Source organism: Eretmochelys imbricata, chromosome 10 (genome assembly GCF_965152235.1).
Source record: "Eretmochelys imbricata isolate rEreImb1 chromosome 10, rEreImb1.hap1, whole genome shotgun sequence".
Classification (NCBI taxonomy): Eukaryota; Metazoa; Chordata; order Testudines; family Cheloniidae; genus Eretmochelys; species Eretmochelys imbricata.
The window spans coordinates 47,806,677-47,824,212 of record NC_135581.1 but is presented as its reverse complement, the minus strand read 5'-3'; the positions used below and the strand labels follow the sequence as shown (position 1 = coordinate 47,824,212).

Sequence of the window (17,536 nt, the reverse complement as noted above, 5' to 3'; positions counted from 1 at the left end):
CAGAGCTGTCCTGAGGGAGTGAGCTGGGCAGGGAACAAGAGGCAGCAGAAAAAACATTCCATGGGCCACCCTTCCCCAGAAAACTCCCCAGGCCCATTCTTACATTCCTGGCGCCCACCTCAGTTCTGAGTCTTGAAAGTTTGGCCACACCTGTTCACTATTGTAATTAGCCAAAGGCCACTGGGCACAGAGCAGCGCTGGAAGGGTAGTTGAAGGGAGGGGCCTGTTCTTCTCTCCCTGCACCCTGTGCTAGAGGAACAAGCACTGAGTGAGCCTGTAGGTCCAGGACCACCCAGGTTTCCTTTTGTAGGACAAAGGACACCCAGCTGCACCAAAATCCAGCCCAAACTCTCACTGTGGGAGGCTGGAGTTGGCCTTTGGACCACAGACACCACCAGCTAGGCACCAGCTGTTCCAAGCAGGTGGGCTCAGCCATGCCCTCCAAGCAGCAGAGCCATGCACAGGATCTTGCCACTCTAGCCTGCGAGCATTAACTCGTGCCTGGCTCCTGGAAATGGCTTACCATGGGATGTCAGTTACTGGAATCAGGGTGGAAAATGAGGGACCCTCCCCTGTTAACTCCTCTTCCAAATCCATTCAGCCAGGACCAGGGGCTTGGGGAGGGGACTGAGCCCGGGACCTGTGGAGTCCCTGCTTCCACCCCCTGAGCGGTGGGGCTCTGATGGGCAATGGGGCTGGACAGTTATCCCAGCTGAGCTGGGACTGTGGTCTCCAGGGTATTCGTGAGCACACTAGGTGGGAGAGGCGGTCGAGTGTCTCCTAGGAAGAGGCTCTCAGGGAGATTTCAAGGGAGAGCTAGAGGCAGATTTAAGCTGACACCTTCAGATTGCAAATCCATGAAGGCCAGCAGGTTTGGGGGACTCCTACCTTCCCCTGTGACAAGGAACAGACAGCAGCAGGGCTGAGTCCGCAGCTCCGGGGCGGAACAGGAACACATGGGGTGCTGCTGACCTCACCTTCATCCTGCGGCAGCTAGTTCCCTGGCAGCACCACACAAGGATTTCCACACATACACCCCCAAGAGTAGCAACATGGGGCTCCTGGGAAACAAAGCCCCACTCTGAAATGCAGCTCCCTGCCACATACCCTGCCTCTCCCAGGGAGGCTCCTGAAGGGGAATAAAGGTGTTTTCCAAAGTGCCCAGGGGTCTGACCTCCTGGCCCCCTTGCTCATTAACAGCATTCACAGCAGCATCCAGGCAATACAGGGGTCACCCCCGCTCCAGCCCACCCCAGGGAGGAGTTTCTCGTGGGAGAGTCTGGAATACAGCTAAAGGGGTCACCTCCTTCCTCGCCCATTCACTAGCAGGAACATCCCCCTCAGGCAGGCAGCAGCCACCTCAGTCTGCTCAGTGCTCTTCATTTACTCTGCAAGGATGGCAGTGTCACTTGACAGCTTGGGCAGGGACTGGCTGGAGTTTGTGCCTACAAGAAAAGGTCCCAGAGTAAGACAGGCCAAAGCTGGGGTAGCAGCTGCCGCGCTCAACCCCACCAGCAGCGCAGGGTCTACGGCTGCTGGAAGAGGAAAGCCAGGGTTGAACTTGTTGCCTGATTGTAGAGGTTAGTATAATATAGGCTCCCCCATCAATCTGACCAGAAGATAAGGTTCTTGTCCTGGAATCAGGCGACACAGATGTAGTGAGTTCAGTGTCTTGTACAGACCCGCAGGGCATTTGGCAAGGACACTCACACTGGAGAACAAAAACAGCCTTGGAGACTTTTATTAAAGTTAATGAAAAGGCTACAAAAACTCCAGACCATGCAGTACAGCACCGGGGGAACCTGTGGTATCATTCCTTACCACGCTCCTAGATTAGGACACTCACGCCCTTCCTGGGGTACCTGGTGGTAAGAGATAAAGGACCAGCCTCGCTTCTGGCATGCCAAGTGAGCCCTATGGTCCAGCTTCCTCAATGAAGGTGAATAGAGTTGAAGAATCAAATGCTGAGTAGCTAAGTTAATAGACAGCTATGAAATCTAAAAGCTAAAGGAAGAGGAAGAAATAACAGAATAAGAAAGACTAATTCCACAGGGTGGTTTGCCTTTTGTACAGGGCCTGAGCAATATCATGAATGTTCATGCTAATACCCAACCTTCCATGCCCAAATCTAATTTCCTCAGCCACATAATATTAGGGTGCACTTATTCTATAGGCTAAAATAGCTATACATCTTAACACCAATTAGCTCATTCTCAAACCTGCCACTCCATGCCTGAACTGGTTTATGGTGAGTACATCCATGTTCCTGCAGCGTTCCCTGTGGTCACTGTCTGTTAAGTTCCATCTCCTACTCTTAGGTAAAGATGTTTAGTTCCCCAAAATCTAAAAGAGTGACAATTAGGTCATTTATCTATGCAAAAGGTCACTAGCCTACTTCACCACACTTATGCTAACTTGCTTAAGCTCCTCATACAGGCCTTATAATTCCAGCTGTTGATCAAAGACCACAGCCTAGCCACCAACGCTCTTCACAGCCTAGCTGTGATGGACTGGAGCAGGCATTCAGTAGAGACCCTCCCCCCCCATTGACTCTGGGTTTGCTGCTTCCCTCTTCAACCCCCATTGTTATGAATAATTCCCTCCACCCTGCCCCAGGATGAGCGATGCTGGAGGAATTCCAGGACAGATTATGGTTCTGTGCTGAGGACAATGAACTAAGGCCCAGGGAAAGGGATCTATGCCATCTCAGCCAGATTTCCTGTGGGACAAATCGCTAAACAAGGATTTGTGGTGCTGGCACCTCAGTTTCACCTAAACCTTGGGGATGCTCTATTCCCCCTGTGTAAACCAGAGAGAGGGAGGCTTCTCTGCCTCACACAGCTGCCCTAGAGATAAATTCAGTTGTGTTCTTGGAGGTGGAAATGAATCATCCTGCAGGGAAGGGAGTCAGTAGCTGGGAGCTCTCAGTTGAGGAAGAAACAGGTGAAGGGCCTAGATGTATGTTAGGTATATCAGGAAGCGATGGGAGGGTTGAAACTGTATGGGTAGGGGAGGCTGGATCTCTGCCACAGGAATGGATGAGGCAGCAGATACAGACCTCAGAAAGGCAAAACTAGCTGTCTCTAAAACCCCCTGAAAGGAGGGGTTCAGGTGCTGGCTTGGGCCTCAGAACACCAGCTTTCTCTTGCCAGCACTGAGGCACTTCCTCTGTGACCCTCCACAGGGTCAGGTCAACCAATAGCCCATAAGGGGCACTGGGCAGGACTTTGGCCATTGCTGCAAACTAAAGCAACCACCATTCAGCTAAGCTGTTGAGAGACTCTTGTGCCCCTAGATGTAGCCTAGAGCAGTGCTTCTCAAGCTATCTGTTGTGGGGGACTGGCAATTTCCTCCCCCCACAAAAGGTGCACACAGTCCGGCAGCCAATGGCTCGTGGACCAGCACTGGTCCATGGACTGCCACTTTGAGTAGCACTGGGATAGAGGGCTTTGTAAAGCTACCTTGCCAAAGTCAACCAGCCTTGAAAGCTATTTCATGCAGAGAACTGGTGGCTGGGAGAGGGAGAACACCCAATTTGTAGAACTCTGAATTGCACCTTGGGGGCGCGGGGGGGGGCAGAAGGGGGATTGTTTGCTATAAAGGAAGGGGGGTTATGGTATCAGCACATGCCATTTTACACCTCTTTTGCCCCCACTCCCAACTTTACCAGATACAAACTAAATCTCATCCCATCTCATGTTCTACATGGGGACATATCTACACCCCTCCCTGTTTTTTCTAAAGTGATGGGGCTGCAGGAGGAGGCTCATTTAATATCTAAACAGAATTGTCCCTTGACAAAACAAATAAGGTGACAGTCACCCGCACCCATTCAGAGCCTCCTCTTCCTCCCTATAATTTCCTTTGTGTGCCCATTGCGCTGAAGGGCTGCCCCTGTTACAGAGTCATTACAGGCCAGGCTCACACAACAGTGGATTTTATTTGTCATTATACAGAAGGTACAGCTCACACAACAGCTCCTGCAATGAAACTGTGGCTTTTTGATATGGAGGAGGCCTCCTACAAGTAGGTAAAAACCTACACAGCCACCATGGTTAGCCTCAGCCAAGCCTTCTCTCCTGCCCCTGAGAGAGATACAGGTAGTTAGAAATCAGGACAAGGAATTTATCTACCTCCATCACCCTGTCAAGTCCACCAAGATGACTTGGCCAATTCACAGAGTGCAGCAGTTTGGAAGCATTCTGTGTGCTCCATTGAGCTAACGCTGCTGTTATCCATACTCAACTGGAGTTTTAGCCTGCACGACAATGCAGGCACCTCTGTTGTAAATCCCTGATCAACCTCTGCTTCTCAGACCACCAATGGGGGCTTCAACCCAGCGCTGCAGTTATGACAGACCAAGACAGCCAGCCAAAACACACACTTATAAGCTAGAAAATAGATACCCTCTGATGCCATCTCCTGTTGGAGGCTGCCTTTCCCACTTCCACTGGATCTGCTAGATTATCCCTGGATCCTTTATAGGCATCCATGATGAATAGGGGTCCTACTACAACATCAGCTTCCCTCTTGGAAAGAGGACCTGTATGGGGGAAGAGGCATAAGCAAGAACCCATTAAGTTGGTTAGTTAGTCTCACTTTGGGATGAGAGCACCAAAGACCAGTCAGTTTGAGCAAGCCAGACATCTTTCCAGGTGGAGTGGCTGAAATAGAACTTACCACGTCTGGATACCACATCTCTTTGGAAATGCTCTCCTGGCCATCTATTCAAATGCTTTGCTCTCCTGGACTGTCTTGCAAGCAATCCACAGTTCCCAGTCTCACAGCACCTGCAGATGTCTCTGGTGCCTTCCACTGGAGACCAGCTGGAACAGAACAGGAACAGTCATCGACAGTGAAGAGTTCTGTTCTAGGCTGCCTGTCACTCCCCTGATGGGGTTCTAGGCTACTCACATGTTGCCTGCTTTGTTGAAGGAACAAGCCTTGTTCAAGGGATCTGGGGCTTGCTCAGCTGCAGTGACTTTCAGATGACAGGTGATGTAGATCTGTAAGGGAAGTGGGAAGAGGGGTTAGGACCATCCCAGGGGACACTAACAGCTGCTTAGCCTGGGGAAGTCGACTTGGAGCAGAAATGTGGGCTCTCACCAAGTTCCTGGCATCTCCTGCAAACCTGAACACATCCACCGTGAACTGCAGCGTGTCCTGCCTGGGCCTGGGGGATATGAAGGCTGAGGTGGTGTCATCTGATCTCCCATCCACCAGGCACCTACACACAAGAACCAAGGGTCAGTAAGAGTCCCTGATCGGTCTTGTTTTAGTCTAGAAAAGGCTGCCACCTCTTACCCATTGAAGTCAATGACAGCATAGCGGGGAGAGGAGTCCCTGTCTGGGCTCAGGGTGGCCACACAGCTATCCACAAAGAGCCTCAGAGCCACATGGTTCCCAGTGCTGACATCAGCTTGGATATGCATGACCTCCCCCAGCTGGAATCCATTGGAGGGTCTCTCAGCACTCCAGTCATCTGCAAGGCAAGTTCACAGTGAGCAGGACAGACAGGCAGGCAGGCAGGGCTCCCCTGGAGGCTTCTCCCACCTACCATTCATCAAGTGCAGGGAGAAATCCAGCCTCTCCTCAGCAGACAGGGTGGAGCTGAAGGGAACCCATGTTGGCTTGATGGCTTTACTGCTCACATTGTTCTTCCTGGGAGAGGAGGAAATCTCAATAACTGAGCAAGATCAGGGACCAAATGGGAGGGAGGGATCTGAGCACCTCAGACACTCACCTGGGGTAGTGACACCCAATAGGAATCACAGCTGGATTGGTTCTCAGGATCACTGGGTTGCTGGCAGGGGTGGGGTTATAGTTCAGGCTTGTGCTGTAAACCAGGGAGTCTGGGGTCATCTGGGAAGGAGCAGACACGGAAGGGTTAACAGTAGTACACAGAGCATTTGTTAAGTCATTCAGAAGAGCCTAAGAACAAGCCTCAGCCAGATAGAAGAGAGCTCAAGTTTTCCAACAAGCAATCAACTGGGAACTTCAGAGCTCAGTTTGCTGGAGCAGCCATCAGAATACTAGATCCAGAGTACTGCCATTTTGTACAACTACTCACTAGTTTTCTCTGTGCACATTATGCAAGAGTCAAACAGTAGCCTCCCCCCACCCCTACCCCAGATATAACCTGTTAACTGCATTCAGGTGAGTTTTAACCAGTGTTTCAGGAAGACAGGTGTCTATCCCCCTCTCCCCTACATCCTATGTAGAGCTCCAGCAAATACCAATCACCGTATTCAGTTCAGTGGTCCTGTCTGTAGAGCTTCCAGACAGTCTTTGGACAGGGGTGTGTAGAAGTAAAGTCTGTCTGAGCCACAAGAGCACCCTATTCAGGCTCCACTTATGAGCCTGCTCCAGGAACAGAGCAGGGCAGAATTCTTTGACTAGTGCATGAAATTGGAGGCTAGGAAGAAGCACCCAGGAAAAAACAGGGAGCTGGTCAATGACAGGAACAAGAGTCCACCCACCGTTCCCTCCCCTCCTGCATTTTTAACCCCATCAGACAAGACAAGGGCAGTGATGCTAGGGATCAATAGGGGCTCCTGGCTTGCATGAATCCTTACCTGCAAGGTGCTGCCACATTCATGGAGCCCAGCTACAAAGATCACTGTGTTCTCTGCAGCATTAAGGGACGTGTACCGGCAGGCAGCTGGGCCAAGGCTCAGGTCAGCAGCTTTGATCAGTCGCCCTGTCCCAAACAGATCCCTGTGCACAGTGATCACCATCTGAGCCTCCTCACACTGCAGCATGACAGGCTGCAGCAGGGACACAGCCCCAGGCTGGGAAACTTTAGCCCAGGGGTAGGGCTGGGCAAGAGAGGGCACATGGGCATTTCTGCGAGGGGGCTCAGCCCTGGGGGTGGGTCTCCAGATGGCAGAGTTACTCCTAGAGAAATCCCAGGGGTCATAACAGGTCACCCTACTGACCACCCAGCACAGAAGAGCAAAGCCTAAGCTGCTGCTATACCCCATCCTGCCTGCTTGCAGCAAACCCAGTATGAAGGGACAGTGTTGCTCTGGGGCTTTATACCCTGCACCTAAAGCCAGCTCAGAGCTGCCCCAGGTAATTAACACCCTCCACTAATTTGCAGGCAGGTGGGGCCCAATTACACTCACTGCCCACACCCTGGCGCAAGGAAATAGGAGGGCCAATGGGAATCAGCTCCACCTGTTGGTCAGTACATCAGCTGCAGTTTGGGAAATTCCTGCCCTGTTTCGTTCAATGGAAGGCTAAGGGTGGGCTCCACCACAAAGGGACCTAGGCCCCTCAATCCCCAATGGAGGCCTGTAAATCCTGGGTTTGGCTTCACTGTGATCCACAAATCACACAGCCAAATCTGTAGGCACCTAAATTCACTCAGCAGCATCTAAGTTATTACAGTGGTTTTGAGATGTGGTCCCCTCAGCTCAAAAAAGATATACCTGCATTGAGAAAAAGAGTACTTGTGCTCAAATAAATTGGTTAGTCTCTAAGGTGCCACAAGTCCTCCTTTTCTTTTTGCGAATACAGACTAACACGGCTGCTACTCTGAATACTGGCATTAGAAAAGGTTCAGAAAAGGGCAACTAAAATGATTAGGGGTTTGGAACAGGTCCCATAGGAGGAGAGATCAAAGAGGCTAGGACTTTTCAGCTTGGAAAAGAGGAAACTAAGGGGGGATATGATAGAGGTATATAAAATCATGAGTGGTGTGGAGAAAGTAAATAAGGAAGTGTTATTTACTTGTTCCCATAATATAAGAACTAGGGGCCACCAAATGAAATTAATGGGCAGCAGGTTTAAAACAAATAAAAGGAAGTTCTTCTTCACACAGGGCACAGTCGACCTGTGGAACTCCTTGCCTGAAAAGGTTGTGAAGGCTAGGACTATAACAGGGTTTAAAAGAGAACTGGATAAATTCATGGAGGTTAAGTCCATTAATGGCTATTAGCCAGGCTGGGTAAGGTATGGTGTCCCTAGCCTCTGTTTGTCAGAGGGTGGAGATGGATGGCAGGAGAGAGATCACTTGATCATTACCTGTTAGGTTCATTCCCTCTGGGCACCTGGCATTGGCTACTGTCAGCAGACAGGATACTGGGCTGGATGGACCTTTGGTCTGACCCAGTATGGCCATTCTTATGTTCTTAAGTATAAAGTTCCCAAGGTGCCCATGTTTCAGACTCTGGGCATGTGCACAGCTGCCTCCCTCTAGGAGTCCAGATACCTATCTCCCACCTAAGCCTATTTGGTGCAGTTCACTTCTGTCCCTGAAGCCTGTCCCTTTTGTGGCATGAGGGAGACCCTGGCACATGCGTACCTTCAGTATGCCAGACTGCAGCTCCTCTTCCAGCTCCTCCAGAACCTCTTATTGAGGTTCTGGCTGCACTTTTCCCCACACTTGTTCATTTACATACATCCGATCCGAGGCTCCATGAAGTCGTGGGACCACCTCATCAGGCTCCCCCTGGCCATGGCCAATGTGTCCATTTGCAACACCAGGGAGAGGAGGTTGGCAGATGGGGTCCTGCGACTGTGGGGCTGTCTTTCGTTCTTTTATCCGTTCACGTATCTGGGAAGAGTTCCTCTGGGCAGCATCCCCCAGCTCTCTCGTTGCCTTTGAGGAGCAGTGGGCACTGTCCGGGGCTCTCTGCTCATTGTCCCTTTCTGGTTCCCTAGTTTTGGCCCTTTGACCCCCATGCCTGTTCCCGTTATTGCCTTTGTTGTCCCCTGAACTTGGTTGGGTTCTTGGTTCAGTAGCTCCTCCCTAGGCTGAGGGAGGGGCTTTTAGCAGTGGGCAAGCTAGCTCCTGCCCACATCCTTGCACCCAAAAGAACCTAAGCCCAGAGCTACCCATTAGCCAGGGGAAGTTAGGCGTTTGGCTGCCTAAGTCGCATGTTGGTTCCAATCTTCTTGGTGTGCTGCTTACTGGCTTGGTCCCCATTCACAATTCTACTGGAGCAGGACGTGGTGTCCATCTCAGAACTTTTAGCCCAGTTGTTAGAGCGTTCACCTGGAATGTGGGAGACCCAGGTTTGATTCCCCCTCTCTGCTGCAGGGTAGAGAAAGGATGGAACAGGGGTCTCCCATCTCTCAGAAGAATGCTTGAACCACTGGGCTAGGGGACATTCTGATGATGGGTTTCCCCCTGCTCTCCCATTCAAGCTATTCTATTGTGGATAAATAATGAAAGAGGGACCAGACCCCAGTGCTTCCACCTTCCACTGGGCTACAGCAGCATTCCTGGTCACTTGCTCACTCAGTCTGGCCCAACGACTGTTCCACTGTGGATAAGTGCAAAACTGAATTCTGTTCAAGGGGAAATTTGTGTCCTCTCTAATATCCACATAACGCGTCAGATGAGTTCCAAAACTGGTGTTCTCATTCCAGGGTAGGGGTGGAGTTTGCGGGGTTGAGTTGTTTTCCCCAATGTGTTCCCCACATCCGCCCCCATATCTCCCCTCCCCCAGAATGGTTTGTTTCTGAAAGCCAAGAGAGGGCCTGGGCAAGCCATGCTCACCTCTGCAACCTTCGGAATTGGTGTCCTGTCTCGCTCCTCAGCATGAACTACAAGGTCATAGTGACGGCCATCTTGCTGCGGCTGGGATCCATGCTGGTGGACGTGGTCCACCCCGATCAGACCTACATTGTCCCGGGCCACTCCATCTTCGACAGCCTGTATTTGGTCCGGGATCTCCTTGAACTTGGGTGTAGGGATGGTCTGTCGTTTGCCCTCCTGTCTCTAGATCAGGAGAAGGTGTTTGACTGGATGGAGCACGAGTATCTCCTGGGCACTCTGCGAGCATTTGGTTTCGTGCTCCAGTTTGTGGGGTTTCTCCAGGTGCTGTATGCTTCCGCGGAGTGTCTGCTCAAGCTCAACTGGACCCTGATCAGCTTTGGGCGAGGGGTGCCCGCTGTCAGGCCAGCTGTATGCACTGGTGATTGATTCCTTCCTTTGTCTCATCTGTCGAAGGTTGATGGGGTTCGTGCTGCGAGAGCCGGAGTTGCAGCTGGTCCTGTCAGCGTACACCAACAACGTGCTCCTCACTGTCCAGCACCCGGGCGACCTAGTGCGGATGGAGGCTTGCCAGGCCGTCTACTCGGTAACCTCCTCTGCCCAGGTCAACTAGGTCAAGAGCTCTGACCTTGTGGTCAGGGATGGGTGGCAGGCGAGCTCCCTCCCACCTGCTCTTCAGGCCATCCGGTGGAGAGCAGGTCTGCTGCTCTGTCTCGACATTTATCTTTCTGCCATGCGTCTGTCTCCACTGGAGAACTGGCAAGGTTTAGAGGGTAGGGTGTCAGAGCGGCTCCGGAGATGGGCAGGACTACTCCGGTGCCTCTCCCTCCGAGGGAGGGCACTGGTACTGAACCAACTAGTCCTGTCCATGCTCTGGCACTGCCTCAACACCCTGGTCCCGGCCCTGAGTTTCCTGGCCAACCTCTGGAAGCTGGTTCTGGAGTTCTCCCTTGACACCTTTGAGGAGCAGTGGGCACTGTCCAGGGTTCTCTGCTTGGTGTCCCTGTCAGGTTCCCTTTGTTCAGCCCTGTGACCTCACACCCGTCCCTGTTATAGCTTTAGTTGTCCCCTGTAATTACTTGAGATCCCGGACGTTGTGGATCCTCCCCTTAGGCTGTCTCCAGTATGAGGGAGCCTTGCCTATGCCAGCTGGATGTTAACTCCCCAATGCAACCAGGCAATCAGCCCCTCAAGCATTCTTCTCTGGACTACCCAGCCCTGTCTTTTGCCTTGCAGATTGACAATCAATGCACCCCAGGCTTCAAGTCCCTTCAAAGCGGCCCCCTGTGGGGTCCTGCCCCAACCACTGGAAACCCACAGAAATCCCAGATCCTCTGCTTCCAAAGGAACAGCATGCCCCTGTTTACCAGTTTGGCCTTAGCTCACTGCTCTTGTATCACAGACAACCCTTCAGCTCAATTCTAAAGCAAAAGGAGATTTATTTAAGACAGAATAGAGAGTCAAACAAAAACCAGTGTGAGAGCTGGAAACAAATGGCTAGCTATGAAACAAAATCATAACTCGCATTCTAGAGCCTACACTTAACTAACAAGTTATCCTCCAGTCTAGAAAAGTGTCCTTCACCCAAATTCCCTCCAGCATTTTCAGCCAAGCCTGGCTGAGACCCCTTATTCATGACGCCAACTCACTGTCAGTTTACTTCCTGGGCACCTGATGTCGGGGTGTCTTTTTGTCCCTCAAATATACCAGAATGCATCTTTGATGTTTATCTCTAGCTAGGGTTCCCCCTCCAATGTTTACTTTTTCCTGTTCATTTCTTTCTGAAGTCTCTGCCAACTCCACATTAGCAGTTGACTTAGACATTGTATGACATACAATACACAATGGTCCACCATGGAGATAAGCATCACCCACCCCTTCTGTCTGCAGGACTTTGTCTCAAGACCCACTACCTTTGAGAGGCCTGCTTCATCTACAAGGCCTACAGAACCTCATTTTCAGTGCTCCTTGCATATTTCCCATATCTACATCTCACAATGGTTATGATGACCTGTGTGACTTGGGGTTTCATTAGAGACCTTACATGACATTCTTTTGGTGAACATAGGGGGTCCCTGTGCCCCCCAGTACCCTCTGTCAGTTGGCATCATGAGGTTCTTGTGGCACAGGTACCCCTGTGGGAATCTAGTAGCCTGCACCAAGGCCAAGCTCCAAAAGCTAGTCCATATGAAGTTATTCAACTTTATCTCTGGTTTGATGGAGCAACGAATGGGACTGCTGCGAGCCCTGCATGGAATGACAGTGTGCCCAGAGGGAGACAGACACTTGTTCTCAACACCATACCTGTGGGGAGCCCATGGGATGGCATGCAATTGGTCCATTCCACTGACGGCTCCTAATACGTACTTTTACCTACATCGCTAATAACCAATTAAGGCTTCATAGCCCTATTCTAGGGCAAGGCAGCTCTCATGCTCCAGCACCTTAGAACTAAGCTAAAGGAGAGGTTACATCATGTTCCCCCTTGGAACGCTAGGAATAAAAACCAAGTGTCTACTGATGACCCCAGTCACAGCCGTGCTGCTACCTGAAATGAATGCATGGAGTGAATGTAGTCAGTTACCTTCCCTGTGCTAAGGACGAGACCAGTCTCCTCCCAGAGCTAGGTCGAGAACTCAGGAATCCTGATTCTCTGCCAAGCAGCTGTGAAGCCCACTGACAGAAAGGTTAGGTCAAGGGACAGAGGACTGTGTCCAAACCAGGTGAGTCCCAGGGGTGTAATTTTGGCTCCACATGATGGAATTGCTCTTTTCCCAGTTTAGTGAAGGTTGTAGCAAAATTTCTATTTAAAAACCAAATTTTGCATCCCCTCTTCAAGCCACCTGAGAAAGTCAGAAAATTGGCAGGTCGGGGGCTGACAGCTCTACCAGCTGCAGTACCTCCAGGCATTGAATCCACGCCCCTCATGAAGCTCCAACAACTCTTAGTTTGGGAACTGGCCACTAATTTTGGCTTAGCTGCTCTGAACCTCAGTCTCCCCTCTATGAAACGAGGACAGGAATGATTCCTGCTGTTTGTCTAGAAACAGCCAACAACATTTGGGAGGGAGAGAAACAAGCTGAGTGCAGAGAAAGAAGGTGGAGTCGAGGGATGTCAGGGCCTTGGAGCTTCCCAACTGGGGGACCTAGCATTTGCTGGGGTAATGGTGGGAGGGCTGGAATTAGGCCAGAGGCAGGAGAAATATACCTACAGGAGAAGGGCTGGATCTCAGCTAGACCAGGGGAAGAAGAACAGAAGGACCATGAGAATATGGTCTGGAAAGCACTGAGAACAATGGTGTGATGGTTGGGACACCACCTTAGGATGCAAGAGACCAAGGTTAAGCTCCACACTGTGCCAAAGCCTTCTTGGGCAATCTCACTTAATAACTCTGTCTCTTTTACCCCTTGTGTGAAAGGGGGTCAGTACCCCCCTAGCTCCCAGGTTGCTGAGAGAGTCATTGGACACTGTAGATGAGGTACTCTGACCTTGGACAGTGCCTGTCAGGACCTTACTAGGTCAGAGTCCCTTCCACAGCAAGCCTCCAAGGGCCACTGCTCAGAGAGCTGCATGTGTTGGAGGAAAGAGGGGCTGCTCCTGCCCCACTATCTTGCCCACCAGCTTCAGTGCCCCACTGCAGCACCCCATGGGAGAGGTGGAATAACCACTCCTGCAGAGAGCTTGTTCTGGGAACATACACTATGCTATTCCCTATACCCTTCCTGGGCCTGCTGACAGTGCTTCTTGTGCGTGCAGCCCTGGGCCTGCTCCCCCCACAGCTACAGGAGAGATGTTGTTTGAACAAATGACACACTGTTACACAGCAGGGTGGGATGTGTTTGTTACAGTTGTAGAGAGCAAGATAGTAGAGCCCTCTAGACTTGGGTTTGAGTAGAGGCTGCCCTGCATGTGTCAAACAGGCCTCACTGATCTACAGGTCATGGCCCAGAGCATAAGCAGAAACTGGAAGATTTTTTTAAAACCATCTTTGGTTAGGCCCTGTGGCACAAGTGAGGGGTGGCCTACACAACCAGATCTAGCTTAACCCCAAAGAATGAACACCAGGTGATTTAAATCCATGGTAAGAAGAACTGGGCTAGCCTGCTCACCTTAGACAGAAGGATTGGGGGAAGTTATCCTAGAGCCTCACTTGAGGCCAGTAATAGAACTCTCTCTCTCATGGAATGTGTTTTGCTCACAGGTCAGCGTGGCTGGGGGATTTGTGTTTTCTCTATGGCTAGAGCCCTGTAATGCTTACAACAGCCAGCTGGACAGGTCAGAAGAGGTAAATGCCCCTGCTATTTGCCCATGAGAGAAACCAGCCATTCGAGTCTCAGAACCTGAAGGTAGTAAGCTCTGCTCTCTTCACCCTCACATGATTTCTCCTTGTGAAGCCCATTGGTGTGTCCATGATGTGGTTGGTGCATCAGAAGGGGGAGGGGGCAATTCCCTTGCCCATTAAGAATAAGGCATAGACCAGACTCAAGTCACTGGATTTATTTACATTAGATAGAAGGTACCAAGGCATGTGACTGCTCAGGCACTGGAACGGCTGCATCTTCTGTATACGAGTATTCCCAGAGTAATGAAGGCCAGTGCAATGGCCGCTGCCACTGAGATCAGCCCAGCTGTAGAAGAGAATCCTACAAGAGGAAGAACAGGTGGTTAAAACTGCAACTAGCTGCTTTTCGAGCAACCTCTCCAAAAGTCTGCGTGGACTTGCTGGGTATATGAGTGAAGGCCACAACTAAATAAAATGGGGGATTTTATTTGAGCTCTATTGTCGGGCCATTTTTTTAATGGATACCAGTTGGAGTTTGTCTACTAGAAGTGGCCAGAGCAGGAGATCAGCACCTCTTTATAAATCCCACTAGATAATAGGTTGCAGGTCTCAGGCCACACAACTGGTGTCCCAGCAGATAAGCCCAGCCTACAGTGGCCGACAGTCCTATGTATCACTGACTCTGGTTGGACCATCTCAGCAAGAAGCCTTCTTGAGTCTCATTTACTCATTGCTAACACCCCTGTCCTTGGGGTAAGGGATTCTTACAGCTGACTTTGTAAGACCCATTTCTTCCATCCTTCAGATCAACTTTTCCAAGCCACCCTAATGTAGATTAATAAGTGACAGTAGAGACACCATGTGACTTGTTCTGAGTAGTACTAGTTACCTTCTGACGCAGTCTTCTCTGCTTCCATTTGACCAGTTAAGAGATCCCTTGATCCTTGATCAGCATCAAAGATGATTAGGGGTCCTACCACAACATCAGCCTCACCTTCCCTCACCAAGGGCTCACCTGTATTGAGGAGAGAAGCACTACTAGAGAACCAATACAGGTCAGGTTAGTCTCATCCATCCCATTTTGGGTGAAAGATCCCCTAGGAACAGTCTGTTGGAGTAAGCCAGACATCTTCCCAGGTGAAGTGGGCACAGAACCTACCATGCCTAGAGGCCACATCTCTCTGGAAGCGCCTCCCTGACCATCTGTCCAGAGGGTTCACTCTCCTGGACTGTCCAGCCAGCCCACAGTTCCCAGTCTCACAGCACCTGCAGATGTCTCGGGTGCCTTCCACTGGAGACCAGCTGGAACAGAACAGGAACAGTCATCGACAGTGAAGAGTTCTGTTCTAGGCTGCCTGTCACTCCCCTGATGGGGTTCTAGGCTACTCACATGTTGCCTGCTTTGCTGAAGGAACAAGCCTTGTTCAAGGGATCTGGGGCTTGCTCAGCTGCAGTGACTTTCAGATGACAGGTGATATAGATCTGGAAGGGAAGTGGGAAGAGGGGTTAGGACCATCCCAGAGGACACTAACAGCTACTTAGCCTGGGGAAAAATTGACTTGGAGCAGAAATGTGGGCTCTCACCAAGTTCCTGGCATCTCCTGCAAACCTGAACACATCTACCATGAACTGCAGCGTGTCCTGCCTGGGCCTGGGGGATATGAAGGCTGAGGTGGTGTCATCTGATCTCCCATCCACCAGGCACCTACACACAAGAACCAAGGGTCAGTAAGAGTCCCTAATCAGTCTTGTTTTAGTCTAGAAAGGGCTCCCAGCTCTTACCCATTGAAGTCAATGACAGCATAGCGGGGAGAGGAGTCCCTGTCTGGGCTCAGGGTGGCCACACAGCTATCCACAAAGAGCCTCAGAGCCACGTGGTTCCCAGTGCTGACATCAGCTTGGATATGCATGACCTCCCCCAGCTGGAATCCATTGGAGGGTCTCTCAGCACTCCAGTCATCTACAAGGCAAGTTCACAGTGAGCAGGACAGACAGGCAGGCAGGGCTCAGTTCCCCTGAAGGCTCCTCCCACCTACCATTCATCAGGTGCAGGGAGAAATCCAGCCTCTCCTCAGCAGACAGGGTGGAGCTGAAGGGAACCCATGTTGGCTTGATGGCTTTACTGCTCACATTGTCCTTCCTGGGAGAGGAGCAAACCTCAGTCACTGAGCCAGATCCCAGACCAGGGACTGAAAGGGAGGGAGGGGATCTGAGCATCTCAGACTCTCACCTGGGGTAGTGACACTCAATGGGAATCACAGCTGGATTGGTTCTCAGGATCACTGGGTTGCTGGCAGGGGTGGGGTTATAGTTCAGGCTTGTGCTGTAAACCAGGGAGTCTGGGGTCATCTGGGAAGGAGCAGACATGGAAGGGTTAACACTAGTACACAGAGCATTTGTAAAGTCATTCAGATGTTCTTAGGCCTAAGCCTCAGCCAGATAGAAAACTTGAGCTCAAGTTTTCCAACCAGTGCCCAGTCAACTGGCAACTGCCTTTGGAAGGCCTGGACACCAGAAACAGGGGATTTCAGAGCTCAGTCTGCTAGAGCAGCCATCGAAGACGAGCACCACAGTAGTGCCATTTTACACAACTCTGCTCACTGGTTTCCTCTGTGCAGGTTGTGAAGGAATCTCAGACAGTAAAACCCCCAGGGTTAATCTGTTAGCTGCTTTCAAGTGAATTTTGAGCAGGGATTAAGGAAGCCCGTAGTCTGTCCCTTTCCCTCCTACAGGCTATGTTAGCAGAGCTCAGGCTAACACCAATCAGTTTATTCAATTGAGAGCGCCTGTCTGTGGAGTCTGCAGACAGACTTTGGACAGGGGAGTCTAGAAGTAAAGTCTGTCTGAGCCACCAGAGCACCCTCTTCAGGCTCCACTTGTGAGCCTGCTCCAGGAGCTGAGCAGGGCAGAATTCTTTGCCTGGTGCATGAGATTGGAAGCTAAGAAGAAGCACCCAGGAAAAACCAGGGAGCTTATCAATAACATGGACAAAATCCCACCCACTGTTCTCTCCCGCTGCCCCATTTTTACCCCATCAGACAAGGCAGGGGCAGTGATGCTAGGGATCAGTAGGGGCTCCTGACTTGCATAAATCCTTACCTGCAAGGTGCTGCCACATTCATGGAGCCCAGCTACAAAGATCACTGTGTTCTCTGCATCATTAAGGGACACGTACCGGCAGGCAGCTGGGCCAAGGCTCAGGTCAGCAGCTTTGATCAGTCTCCCCATCCCAAAGAGATCCTTGTGCACAGTGATCACCATCTGAGCCTCCTCACACTGCACCATGACAGGCTGCAGCAGGGACACAGCCCTGAGCTGGGAAGCCTCAGCCCGAGCCCAGGGGTAGGGCTGGGCAACAGAGAGAACATGGGCTTGTCCTTGTGGGGGCTCAGCCCTGGGGGTGGGTCTCCAGATGGCAGAGTCAATCCTAGAGAAATCCCAGGGATTGTAACAGGTCACCCCACTGACCACCCAGCACAAAAGAGCAAAGCCCAAATTGTTTCTGTGACTCATCCTGCCATTTGCAGCAAATCCAGTATGGAGGGAAACTGTTGCTCTGGGGCTTTATACTGTGACCCAGAGCCAGGTGACAGCTGTCCCAGGTAATTAACACCCTCCCCTAATCTGCAGGTAACCGGGGCCCAATCATACCCAGTGCCCATGCCCTGAACCAGGGAAATAGGAGGGCCAATGGGAATCAGCTCCACCTGTTGGTCAGTACATCAGCTGCAGTTTGGGAAATTCCTGCC

General features: G+C 51.2%; 2 protein-coding genes across 2 annotated transcripts; both read right to left on the bottom strand.

Annotated features, from left to right (window-relative positions):
* Positions 1–4,061: 4,061 nt before the first annotated feature.
* On the bottom strand, positions 4,062–6,983 carry LOC144271245 (zona pellucida sperm-binding protein 3-like). Its single transcript, XM_077828460.1, has 9 exons — positions 6,576–6,983; positions 5,744–5,862; positions 5,558–5,661; positions 5,305–5,482; positions 5,107–5,227; positions 4,915–5,006; positions 4,681–4,826; positions 4,407–4,543; positions 4,062–4,085 (listed from the first exon to the last, which is right to left on the bottom strand). Exons 1-9 carry the CDS (start codon positions 6,981–6,983, stop codon positions 4,062–4,064), a joined length of 1,329 nt encoding a protein of 442 aa, XP_077684586.1.
* Positions 6,984–14,041: 7,058 nt separating this feature from the next.
* On the bottom strand, positions 14,042–17,300 carry LOC144271239 (zona pellucida sperm-binding protein 3-like). Its single transcript, XM_077828454.1, has 9 exons — positions 16,887–17,300; positions 16,018–16,136; positions 15,824–15,927; positions 15,570–15,747; positions 15,372–15,492; positions 15,178–15,269; positions 14,947–15,089; positions 14,677–14,802; positions 14,042–14,148 (listed from the first exon to the last, which is right to left on the bottom strand). Exons 1-9 carry the CDS (start codon positions 17,298–17,300, stop codon positions 14,042–14,044), a joined length of 1,404 nt encoding a protein of 467 aa, XP_077684580.1.
* Positions 17,301–17,536: the final 236 nt, after the last annotated feature.